The sequence below is a fragment of the Mizuhopecten yessoensis genome, unplaced genomic scaffold (genome assembly GCF_002113885.1).
Source record: "Mizuhopecten yessoensis strain PY_sf001 unplaced genomic scaffold, ASM211388v2 scaffold10863, whole genome shotgun sequence".
NCBI classification, from domain to species: Eukaryota; Metazoa; Mollusca; class Bivalvia; order Pectinida; family Pectinidae; genus Mizuhopecten; species Mizuhopecten yessoensis.
The window spans coordinates 247,336-260,088 of NW_018408759.1; the positions used below are offsets into that span (position 1 = coordinate 247,336).

At 36.3% G+C, this 12,753-nt stretch overlaps 1 protein-coding gene across 1 annotated transcript in view; it reads right to left on the reverse strand.

The window, feature by feature from the left end:
* Window positions 1-1,640: 1,640 nt before the first annotated feature.
* The window catches only part of LOC110463057 (tetratricopeptide repeat protein 28-like), a 32,997-nt gene continuing 21,884 nt past the window's right edge, over window positions 1,641-12,753 (reverse strand). Inside the window, exons 15-20 of the mRNA XM_021517395.1 lie at window positions 9,983-10,140; window positions 9,570-9,690; window positions 9,289-9,354; window positions 8,186-8,262; window positions 7,631-7,709; window positions 1,641-2,416 (exon numbers count right to left, since the gene is read on the reverse strand). Of these exons, the coding sequence (XP_021373070.1) occupies window positions 2,171-2,416; window positions 7,631-7,709; window positions 8,186-8,262; window positions 9,289-9,354; window positions 9,570-9,690; window positions 9,983-10,140 (747 nt within the window). The 3' untranslated portion in view covers window positions 1,641-2,170. The remainder of the gene's footprint in view (window positions 2,417-7,630; window positions 7,710-8,185; window positions 8,263-9,288; window positions 9,355-9,569; window positions 9,691-9,982; window positions 10,141-12,753) is intronic.

The window sequence follows — 12,753 nt, forward strand, 5'->3', positions numbered from 1 at the left end:
AACCCCCTTTTCATGTAAGGCAGGTTAATGGAATAATGTACTATAAAAAGAGTTTGCATTGATATTCATAATATGTTTTCTTTCAAATGCCCTACATTTGATCAGCGAGATTTAAAAAAAAAATATATAGGTACATATTAAATATATTGAAAATTATCAGAAACACACATTATTGTCGTGTCCAGTACAGTACCAATGATCTGTACACCTTGAACCTAAATACGGTAAAAGTATGATACCCTGCACGGTAATCGTGTCCGTATCAGTATTATACAATGCATGAATATCACAGACAATCCATACTCTATATTTGTATACATCACATATGTTATACATTTTACATCTATGTAACACATTATTTTTAAACTGATATGTATTTTGCATATTTATGCAAGTTGTCATGTTAGAAATCATTTTATCTTAAGATTTAATGCTTAAAATGTTATAAATTAGCTGTCTTTTTAATACTTTAGTAAGCTTGTAGGAGTAAATGCTCAATACCCTATACAGTTTCAGCTTATCACACAAAAACAAATAGTGCCCAATAAAATTCTAGTGCAGTTCGGATGACGATATACACATAATTTTGTCATTCCAAATCAGCCTATATTGACTGGAGTTCTAAGACCCATCAAATTCAAAGAATGCAATAACTCCCAAAGCTCTACAATTAATAGCAAGCCTCGCATCGACAAGTTCATTTCCAACATGCAAAAAGACACATGCCAATGTTATATATATATTAGTAACATAAATAAATACATATGGTGCTGTCATTTTCTCGCTATTATATGATATACATATAAATGTACGATTGCAACCGATAATCACAATTTTATATTATCAGCATATATTCAGATCTGTCTTCCATTTCGTAATGATGATATAATGTTAACTTTCTAATATCACAAAACCACGTCTTCTGTAAAAAGATGTCGTTCATGCACTCTGTCCATTTAAGTATGGAATTTTAATGGCGGATGTTAAAGGAAGTGTGTAGCCTTGAATTGAACCAATTCTTTCAGACACGGTAAATAGCACACAATCATCTAATCCTCCCTGCGCGTAAACACTTTGAAACCCGACTGGTACGTCTTTACCAGTGGTAACCACCGTTTTGCTTCAGTACTTTCGGTGCCACACTGTACATACGTGTAGTGTATATAACCTGTAAGGGTGATAACTATTGGGTATCGGTATGTCGGATGTTAATAACTTTTGTAAGGTAATATATATGTTCGGTCAAATAACTTGGTAGTGGTAAGTTAGGTGGTAGTTAATACTAGTTTATGTGCTCTGAGCGTTAAATATCGGTAGGCAGTACATGTTCTGTTGGGTGACTTGGGCTGGTATAGGGTATGACATAACTACTAGTTGTAGACAGCCCGTGCTAGTCTATGTACTCTGTATAACGTAACTACTGGGTAGTTGTGTTGTAGACAACCTGTGTTAGTCTATGTACTCTGTATAACGTACATATGTAACTACTGGGTAGTTGTGTTGTGGACAGCCCGTGCTAGTCTATGTACTCTATATAACGTAACTACTAGGTAGTTGTGTTGTGGACAACCTGTGTTAGTCTATGTACTCTGTATAACGTAATTACTGGGTAGTTGTGTTGTGGACAGCCCGTGCTAGTCTATGTACTCTGTATAACGTAACTACTAGGTAGTTGTGTTGTGGACAACCTGTGTTAGTCTATGTACTCTGTATAACGTAACTACTAGGTAGTTGTGTTGTGGACAACCTGTGTTAGTCTATGTACTCTGTATAACGTAACTACTAGGTAGTTGTGTTGTGGACAACCTGTGTTAGTCTATGTACTCTGTATAACGTAACTACTAGGTAGTTGTGTTGTAGACAACCTGTGTTAGTCTATGTACTCTGTATAACGTAACTACTAGGTAGTTGTGTTGTGGACAACCTGTGTTAGTCTATGTACTCTGTATAACGTAACTACTAGGTAGTTGTGTTGTAGACAACCTGTGTTAGTCTATGTACTCTGTATAACGTAACTACTAGGTAGTTGTGTTGTGGACAACCTGTGTTAGTCTATGTACTCTGTATAACGTAACTACTTGGTGGTTGTGTTGTGGACAACCTGTGTTAGTCTATGTACTCTGTATAACGTAATTACTGGGTAGCTGTGTTGTAGACAGCCCGTGCTTGTCTATGTACTCTGTATGTAAGGAAGGTACAGTTTCATCACGTCGTTGCGGTGTCTAAGGTCTATGTTGTTAAGTCGCTGCTGTAGGACATACTGGGCATAGTCACGTCTCTGGTCCACCTCAGGGATGCCCATCATAGATTCACGTCCAATGGGTATCCTCTCGCGGGACGCACTCGCCCCTGGTACCACTTTCACTTTGGTCGGTGTGGTGCGCGGACGGCCAAATTTAGATAGAGATTCATTAGCCTGGAAAAGGATGGTATATGTGTAAGACATGTTATCCATTTTGATGATTTAACTTTTTTCTACACATTAATGTCGATGATAAAAAAAGAAAGCTGTTGTTATCGAGTATTACTTATGTAGAATTATATTTTAGTAGTGGTATTTACTTGATGTTCATACAACCAAAAAACATCAAACGACATAGAAACCTTGTTTGCTTATGTCGCGCTTTACAGAAAAATGAGTATTTAAAACAATCTGGATATGTTAAACCCGAAATTAAGATCGCAATTGTTGACGTAATGTGTATTTCTATAAGATATTCACCAACTGCTTTTGTGGTTAAAGACACAAGAAATGTGTTGATTTTTATCTTAATTTTACATTTGTTCTCGTTAAATTCGTTCCGCTATAAGTTATCACTTTACTTTTTTTTTACATATCTTACAAAGTAGAGCATTTTATACTTATATTACAGCATGCTTTATCAATCTTATAGCTAGTTGTCTTCCTTTGTATACAATATTTATCAACTCTATAGCATGCTGTATAAGCTGTACAGAAGACTGTATCAACTCTTTAAGTTGTAGCCTGTTGTACGCTAAGTATAGCATGTCTTACTTTTACTGATTTTATAGTCATCAGTTCTTACATTATAGCAGGTGTATTAACACTGAAGCCTGTTGACCTCTCTCTGCCAATTCAACAGGTATTTTATATTATTTCATAACTACATATATAAATGTGAAAAATGTTAAATAACACACCTTAAAAACATAACGAATTCCTTCATAACATATGCATACAGAGATATAGATCGTTCACTACATAGGAGAACGTTTTCTGTTTACAGGTAAGAGAAGAAAACAAATGTTGGATTTTAAGATCGCTTTGTTTTGATTAAAAACATATCGGATATTTATCCGATTGTGTTCAAGAGGTTGTTTATCAATAACCATGATTACAACAACGGTCAGTACTCCCAACAATGCGCAACAATAACAAAACACAAAAACAATGGTAGGTAATGTACATAGCAGTACAACTTATTAACAGTTAACAATAATGATCAAACAACCAATACACTAAACAATATACTGGCAGACACACAGCAATAAAACAAACAATAAGGTACACTAAACAACAATAAACAATATACTAGCAGACACACAGCAATAAAACAAACAATACGGTACAGTAAACAACAATAAACAATAATGGCTGACAAACAGTAATATAACAACGCATACACTTCAGTATACAACACTTACGGCAGACTGCAATACAAAAACCAATACACTACTCTCAGTACCATGCGTATTAATTGAATAAACAATTATTTCATTCATCGTTTTTATTTTCATTGTATATTTTCATTAATTGTTACCAATATTTGGGAAATGCCGCTTGGCAAAATTGATGTTTTCTTTTCTTTACATGTGCAGTCGTTTTTCCTTATGTGTCAAACTTACGACATATTGGTGCCATTTGCTGACAGTTATACATATGCCCGAAACTCGATCATTTGTGGTTCTAAAAACCGATATATCTCACATATACTGAAATATTCACCTTACAACAACAGAGGTGGTATTTAACAATGCTACTTCAGTAACAAGGACTTCGTGATAAATATCCATCCCTACCAAGCATACAGGAGTCATTTTGTTGTGGTGGAGAGGTGGGTCGTAAACCCTCTTCTTATCAACGTAAGACCGAATTTTCTGATTTCTTCAACCAAAAATCTCAAAAATCTATTCTATGAAACTATCATTATCTTATTTGGTACAAACAGAAAAGTATATGCACAAGTAAATAATAAATGTGTTTGTTTTGAATATTTCGTAAATGTATTTCATTCCAAATATGAACACGTAATTTTGTGCTGATATTTAGAGTTGATATACTGCCAAACAGTCCGAGGGGGAAATCCCGCTGATCTCTCTTTTAAAAACAACTAGCACACACACACTGATACAACATGTATAATACAATGTAAGCATCACATGCAAGCACTTACATGACTATCATATCATTATAATTAAATGCACATTATCTGTGATTATCTTTTATTTTAATGAACAATATAAAAAAATCCATATTATAAAATAATATTACGATATTTGTCGGGGATATGATTGTGTATATTCTGCATTTTGAATACCAAACAGTAAAAAAATCATGAAAGTAATACCTAAGTCTGAACAAAACTGTAATTCTAACTCAAAATCGATTAAAAAATGTCAAAATATGAACAAAGGATCTAAAGGCATTGATGTCCTTGTAACAGCACAGGAGGAATAGGGCCAGATGTTCCAGAAGGAAAAGCATACTCTGGCGACAACTGCCATGTAAATCAAGGTCAAATCAAGAAATGCCACATCCTCTGAGTAGGATTCGGGACTGTGAAAATGAAATTTCATGGCATGCTTTTGAACATAATTAAAAACGTCAATAATCATATAAGAATGTTTCTCAGTGAGCTCAGATCCTGATGTCAACTATAAACTTTCCAAATGTCCCAAACAAACATTTATTATCAGAAAAATCTAAATTATCAAACGTGTCAAACATCTTAGTAGTAAGCCGTCCAGAAGGGTCATGTTGTAAGTGAGATCGAGAAAAATATCTGATTAAGAACAGTCTATAGGGTCTTTGATTTCAAGTTCAGAAAGATAGGTACGACTGACGTGGTTAATATACTTTATAATAAATGACCGTCACATTGCTGACACATCTGAAATTGAAATTGTTGCTATACCTGTCCTGATAAAAAAGCAAAAGAAAAGTCAAACATGAGAGAGGCACAAACTGTTTCCACTTGTATGATAACAGTCTGCTGGAAAACCAAATAAAAAAGTCTCACTATTTCGTCCTCTGTATATTTCAACCTGGCCTTTATCATGTTTTATTTTTACAAAGTACGCTCCAAAATTGTTCAAAATCATATATCTGTACCGATGTTCCCATTTTTTGGGGAAAACGTTCATAGTAAGAGAACAATGAAATTCCTCCAGTTTGGTATGAAGAAACAATTTTCGCTAAAATAATGCTGGAGATTGGTACAAAGATCTTCTGAATTTTCCAAAAACAACACTCATTTAATAACACTTTTGGTGTGACAATACGACGGTATCAATATATAATGGAACTGATTAAAGTAAGAAGTTTGGTTAATGGCTTCGATGAGCAACCAGAAGACATTGATGAAATGATGTTTTGTGAAGTTTCAGAATCCAATACAAACGATGCAGGTCAATCATTATAACAGCATTTGAAAAGATTGTAATGCAGAAGCAGGATAATGTAGTATTATGTATAAGAGGTATTCCTTCGTGTTTGATCAAGCTGGCCTATAGGAAGTTTTTTTGCTAGCAGAAAATTTGATAGCATCTGTGGTCAAGGATAAACTTATTAGATGTTTTGGCTTTACACAACCTCATACTTGTATGTAAATCGTTGAGTGTGATTCAGACATTGGGTCAGAACTGTCTACAAAGTGGAACTATTCAACTCGAGCAATATCCACTAGCACATCATATTAACATTAAGATTCTGTCATTCATGTTTATTTTATCTCGAATCATTCAAAACAATGAAAAAAAAAGAAATATATACCATTCACTCACACATATGCATGCAATTTCAGCTTACCTTGACAGATTCCGACTGATGCATTTAAAGAATAGGTGAGAAACAATTTAATAATCAAATTTGATGATTTCAACTGGATTTAAAGGAAATATGTTGCAACAAATGAACAAGAGGCCCAGAGGGCCGGTATTGCTCACCTGTTTCTTTTGTTACATGAAACTGACATATAGGTAACTTAAGACCAAATTTGGTAACTAGAACACAAGACATTTTAACATCTCTTAAACGGTTTCTGAAGATATTGTTGATTGAAATTTCAAATTTTAATTTTGAAGCTTTTAACTCACATTGACCTATGACCTGACTATCACTTAAAGTTGACCTTTGACCTCATTACTGTAATTGAGAGAAAAAATGCACTGCTGATCTTCATAATATAACCAAGTACCACAACTCTAGTTCAAATGGTACTTAGGATATTGTTGTTTGAATTTTTTAACATATTTGACCCCTGTGACCTTGAAAGTAGGCCTAGGTCTTTTTAATGAGGAAACTGTATAGCACTCCATCCCTGGTACCTACTGGCCAAATATCATGACCCTGGGCCTTTATGGAACTTGAAAAGAAAATTGTTAAAGCTTTTAACCAAAGTTGACATTTGACCCCTTACTAGCACTTACAGTTGACCTTTGACCTCATTACTGTAATTGAGAAAATGATTTGCACTGCTGGTCTACATAACATACCCAAGTAACATGACTATAGTCCAAATGGTTCTTAAAATATTGTTGTTTGAAATTTTTAACATATTTGACCCCAGTGACCCTGAAAGTAAGTCAAGGTCATTTAAATGAGGAAACTTTATAGCACTCCATCTGAGGTACCTACTGGCCAAATATCATGACCCTAGGTCCTCCAGTTCTTCAGAAGAAGTCTTTCAAAAGAAAAAGTTGGCAGAGGGACGCCGGACGACAAATGGACGCCGGACGCCGCAGTACAGCATAAGCTAATAACAGGGTGACTAGGGAAGAGTTGTTATGGTTCTGTATCATGGTGGTAAGGTGTATGGGGATGCTGGTCCTATCAGGATAACAGTTTCATGTCAGTCGAATAATCCATCTTCATTTCCAGGTGGTCACTAGTTATCAGCAGCAATATTGTAATGAAATGTGTTCTACTCTTATTTTCATAGCAATATCTCTATTTGTGCTAAATTATTCTCTTTCCAGACAAAACACTATAATGATACTTTATTTCAGCAAATTCTCATATTTTTTCCCTACCTCCTTATTGCGTGTATGTAAATATACTTATTGAAATAAAAAAAAATATCAAATTAACATTTGAATTTTGTCAGTAACACACTTATTACCAGCCATAAGAAAATAATCCAAAATAATCAATAACAATCCCTCCTGACTGAGGAAACTGTTTTATAAAAACGTGTCAGTTCTGGAAACAATCTCAATCTTCATACATACAGTGGTATACTTGAGACTAAGCTAAGTACTTATTTTTAATGTGTACATACCCTGGAAGCTATTTCTAGGAAGACAGTGTGGACTCTATAGGTATGTTAACAAGTAGAGTAACACTTTGATTATTAAGATATAATAGCTAGTCCTTGTCCAGGAGACTTACCTGTGCTACTACAGTGATTTGATGCCAGGTTCTGGCCCGCTCCTGATAGTCAGTGTAACGCTCATCTAGGTCAGACTTCCTGTAAACACACATTCAATGGTCAGACTTGCAACAAACAAAACTTTTAAATTCTCATAAACACCTTTACAAGTTAGAATCAACAAAAAAACTCACAGGTCAAACTTCAAACACCCCGACAGTATAGACAATATCAGCACACATTTACAGGTAAGACATTTTTCCAAGACACATTTAGAGGTAAGACATTTTCCAACACACATTTACAGGCAAGACATTTTCCCAGCACATATTTACAGGTAAAACATTTGTCCAACACACATTTACAGATAAGACATTTTCCCAGCACACATTTACGGGTAAGACATTTTTCCAACAGTCACATTTACAGGCAAGACATTTTCCCAGCACACATTTACAGGTAAGACATTTTTCCAACACACATTTACATTAACTTTATCAACAATGACATTCATAGGTATTATTTCATCCATTTTCTTTTTCTATCTAAGTATCAGTCTGTGTATAGATACATACCCCCGGGCTAGCTTGATTTTCTCATCCATCTCATCAGCCTTCTCCGCTCGACTCAGCCAGGGTGTACTCATCCTCAACTAATGAATTTAATAGCACCAGTTACAGATAACTCAGCTAATATTTACATAATACAAATAGAAACTTGTTTTTGTGAACAAAAACATATGTTTCCCCTTATAAGCCAATCGACAAACTTTGGTACAAAACATTAACAAAGGGCCATATCTCTTTAAATAGTGGGGCACAAGACCCGAATTTAGAATGCAACACTCCTTCTTCCCAAGATACATAACTATAGCAAACTTTGTCAATGTAGGTGCAACAACATGGAAGTCATGCCGTGGACAAACTTCGGTATTAAAAATAAACAAAGGGCCATAACTCTATATATAGTGGGACACAAGACCCGATTTTAGTGCAACAGATTCCACCTTCCCAAGATACATAAATATGGTAAGTTTGGTCAACATAGGTGAAATAACATGGAACTTATGCTCCGGACAAACTTTAGTATAAAAAATAAGAGATCTAATTCTAGTGCACTGCACACCTTCTGTGGGTGATGCAGGTATACTTCAAGTTTGATAAAGATATCTTTAACAGTTTAAAATGTATTGGCTGGACAAGAATTTACTGAAAATGGTGCACTTATTTGACCTTTGACCTTGAGGTAAAGGTCACAGTGACCTAATTTTAGTGCAGTGCACAACTTCTGTGGGTGATGCATATATACCTCAAGTTTCATTAAGATATCTTTTACTGTTTAAAATGTATGGCCCAGACAACTTGCGATTAGAAGAACCAGAAGAACCAGAAGAAGAAGAACTAGTACTCATACAATATGTCTCCCTTCATTTGAAGGGAAGACATTAATACAGGAAAATATTTATAGCTGCTTACCTAAGCTTACAAATTATCAATGTTGTGTTCGGGATTGGCATCACCATGTTATATTCAAATTACTTATGAGAATATATTTTTCCAATCAGTATTGCTATTTAAAACAGTAACATGTAGGTCACTTCAATGTTCAGTTGATTATAGATGTGTTTCATCAGAGCATAACTAACATGTTTATTATGTAAAACTTGTTCAGTGTTTACCTGATTCCTTGGGAGCAGTAGAGGTGTGAGGGATGGCAGGCGTCCAATCTCCTGCAGCATGGTTGGCTGAAAAATTAATAATGAAAAACTTTTAACTCGCATACATATGTAGAGTCATCCTGCTTGGTCAAACGTTACCTTGATTTCAGAATAGTTGGCAGATGCCATTGATTAGAGCTTCAGACTTAAGATTTTAGTACAGTATCAGCGAATAAATGCTGTTTTAAACATCAAAGTAATAAAAAAAAAAGTACAAATGTAGGTCTAGTGGTGAAATGTACCTTTATGACCTTGGTGGTGCCTGGTTTTCCTAGGAGGTTGACATCAAGTCTGTACAACAGCACCTGACTCTTATAGGCACTCAAGGCCAGGAACAGCTGTAGCGCGGCCGTCAACAGGGTCCTAGAGGAGGAGAGTGGTGGGCAGGAAAAACAGAGATGTTAATGTCATGGTTATGTTTTAATATCTAAGAAATTAAACACTACTGCAGCTATGTTTAGAGTATAATGCAATCTCTCATGACTTTTTTATCATCTACTTTATACCCAGTATATACCTGATCAAATATATTGTCAGCAATCAACTGATCTTATTTATATTTTGACATAGCTCTACCATACTTGTGTTTGGGCAGCAGGTGACCTTTAAATTTCAAGGTTGACTCAACATGTTTTTGACCTGTGGGTGATCTTACTTGTTCAAGGGTGTGCGATTGAAATTCAGTAGAAGCCCAATCTGGTGGAAACCTATGGCATTAAGAGTTTTCTTCACAGACGGGTTCTGCCACAGAGGTCGCACAGATAGGTCATTAACCTTGAGCTGGATCTCAGGAGCATGCTTTGTTATGCTCATCTGAAAAACAAGACAGAGTACTAGGAATGTATACTCTATCCAGGCCGGGGTATTATTATAAACTCGTCCATAAATATAGGGTTACTAATACCAGCTGTGATACATTATGCAGGAACATTAATTTCACAAATACATTATAACAATGTCATAAAGTAGCGCAACATCAAACATTTGTAAGAAAATAACACTGTATACCTAACCAGTTTGACACCTTAAAAACTCAATATTTTCTCTCATTTGTAGACAGTTACTTGTTGTTATGTCTATTGTATATAGCAATATAAGCTCAAATTGCGACACACATGCCTGACACATTTTATCTCTGTAACTTAAAAGTGTGTCAAGGTAAGTCTGACAGTCCCACACACTGTAAAAGTGTGTCAAGGTAAGTCTGACAGTCCAACACACTGTAAAAGTGTGTCAAGGTAAGTCTGACAGACCCACCCGCTGTAAAAGTGTGTCAAGGTAAGTCTGACAGTCCCACACACTGTAAAAGTGTGTCAAGATAAGTCTGACAGTCCCACACACTGTAAAAGTGTGTCAAGATAAGTCTGACAGTCCCACACACTGTAAAAGTGAGTCAAGGTAAGTCTGACAGACCCACACACTGTAAAAGTGTGTCAAGGTAAGTCTGACAGTCCCACACACTGTAAGCTACAGGCCAAACATCACAAATACATCTCTGTAGAAAGTTAACTTTAATCTGATTTCTTTTCATATTCAACCCTTGTGAATTTGACAGTATTGCCCAAATTCAGTAAGATACATGTAAAAGAGTATGACTCGATTTTATAGGTTAAGAAGAAGAAGCCATTTGAGGTTTTAAAATGTATTCTACCTGTGACCTTGAAATTAAATCTAATGATAATTTCATTTCTTTTAACAGCATTTGTCTCTATCAAAGAAAATTATACATAGAACAAAAGACCCACCTGATACGTAGAACAACAGACCGTCCTGTTACATAGAACAACAGACCCACCTGATACACAAATCAACATACCCACCTGTTACATAGAACAACAGACCCACCTGATACATAGAACAACAGACCCACCCGATACATTCTTTTAACAGCATTTGTCTCTATCAAAGAAAATTATACATAGAACAACATTCCCACCTGATACATAGAACAACAGACTGTCCTGTTACATAGAACAACAGACCCACCTTATACATAGAACAACAGACCCACCTTATACATAGAACAACAGACCCACATGTTACATAGAACAACAGACCCACCGGATACATAGAACAACAGACCCTCCTGTTACATAGAACAACAGACCCACCGGATACATAGAACAACAGACCCACCGGATACATAGAACAACAGACCCACCTGATACATAGAACAACAGACCGTCCTGTTACATAGAACAACATACCCACCTGATACACAGAACAACATACCCACCTGATACACAGAACAACAGACCCACCTGATACATAGAACAACAGACTGTCCTGTTACATAGAACAACAGACCCACCTGATACGTAGAACAACATACCAACCTGTTACATAAATCAGCAGACCCACCTGTTACATAGAACAACATACCCACCTGATACATAGAACAACAGACCCACCTGTTACATAGAACAACAGACCCACATGTTACATAGACCAACAGACCCACCTGATACATAGAACAAAAGACCCACCTGATACGTAGAACAACATACCAACCTGTTACATAAATCAGCAGACCCACCTGTTACATAGATCAACATACCCACCTGATACATAGAACAACAGACCCACCCGATACACAGAACAACAGACCCACCTGTTACATAGACCAACAGACCCACCTGATACATAGAACAACATACCCTCCTGTTACATAGAACAACAGACCCACCCGATACATAGAACAACAGACTCACCTGATACATAGAACAACAGACCCACCAGTTACATAGAACAACAGACCCACCTGATAATAGAACAACAGACCCACCTGTTACATTGAACAACAGACCCACCTGTTACATAGACCAACAGACCCACCTGATACATAGAACAAAAGACCCACCTGATACGTAGAACAACATACCAACCTGTTACATAAATCAGCAGACCCACCTGTTACATAGAACAACAGAACCACCTGTTACATAGAACAACAGACACACCTGTTACATAGAACAAAAGACCCACCTGTTACATAGAACAACAGACACACCTGTTACATAGAACAAAAGACCCACCTGATACGTAGAACAACATACCAACCTGTTACATAAATCAGCAGACCCACCTGTTACATAGAACAACAGACCCTCCTGATACATAGAACAACATACCCACCTGATACTCAGAACAACATACCCACCTGATACACAGAACAACAGCCCCACCTGATACATAGAACAACAGACTCACCTGCTACATAGAACAACAGACCCACCCGATACATAGAACAAAAGACCCACCCGATACATAGAACAACAGACCCACCTGATACGTAGAACAACATGCCCACCTGTTACATAAATCAGCACACCCACCTGTTACATAGAACAACATACCCACCTGATACACATAACAACATACCCACCTGATACACAGAACACCAGACCCACCTGTTACATAGAACAA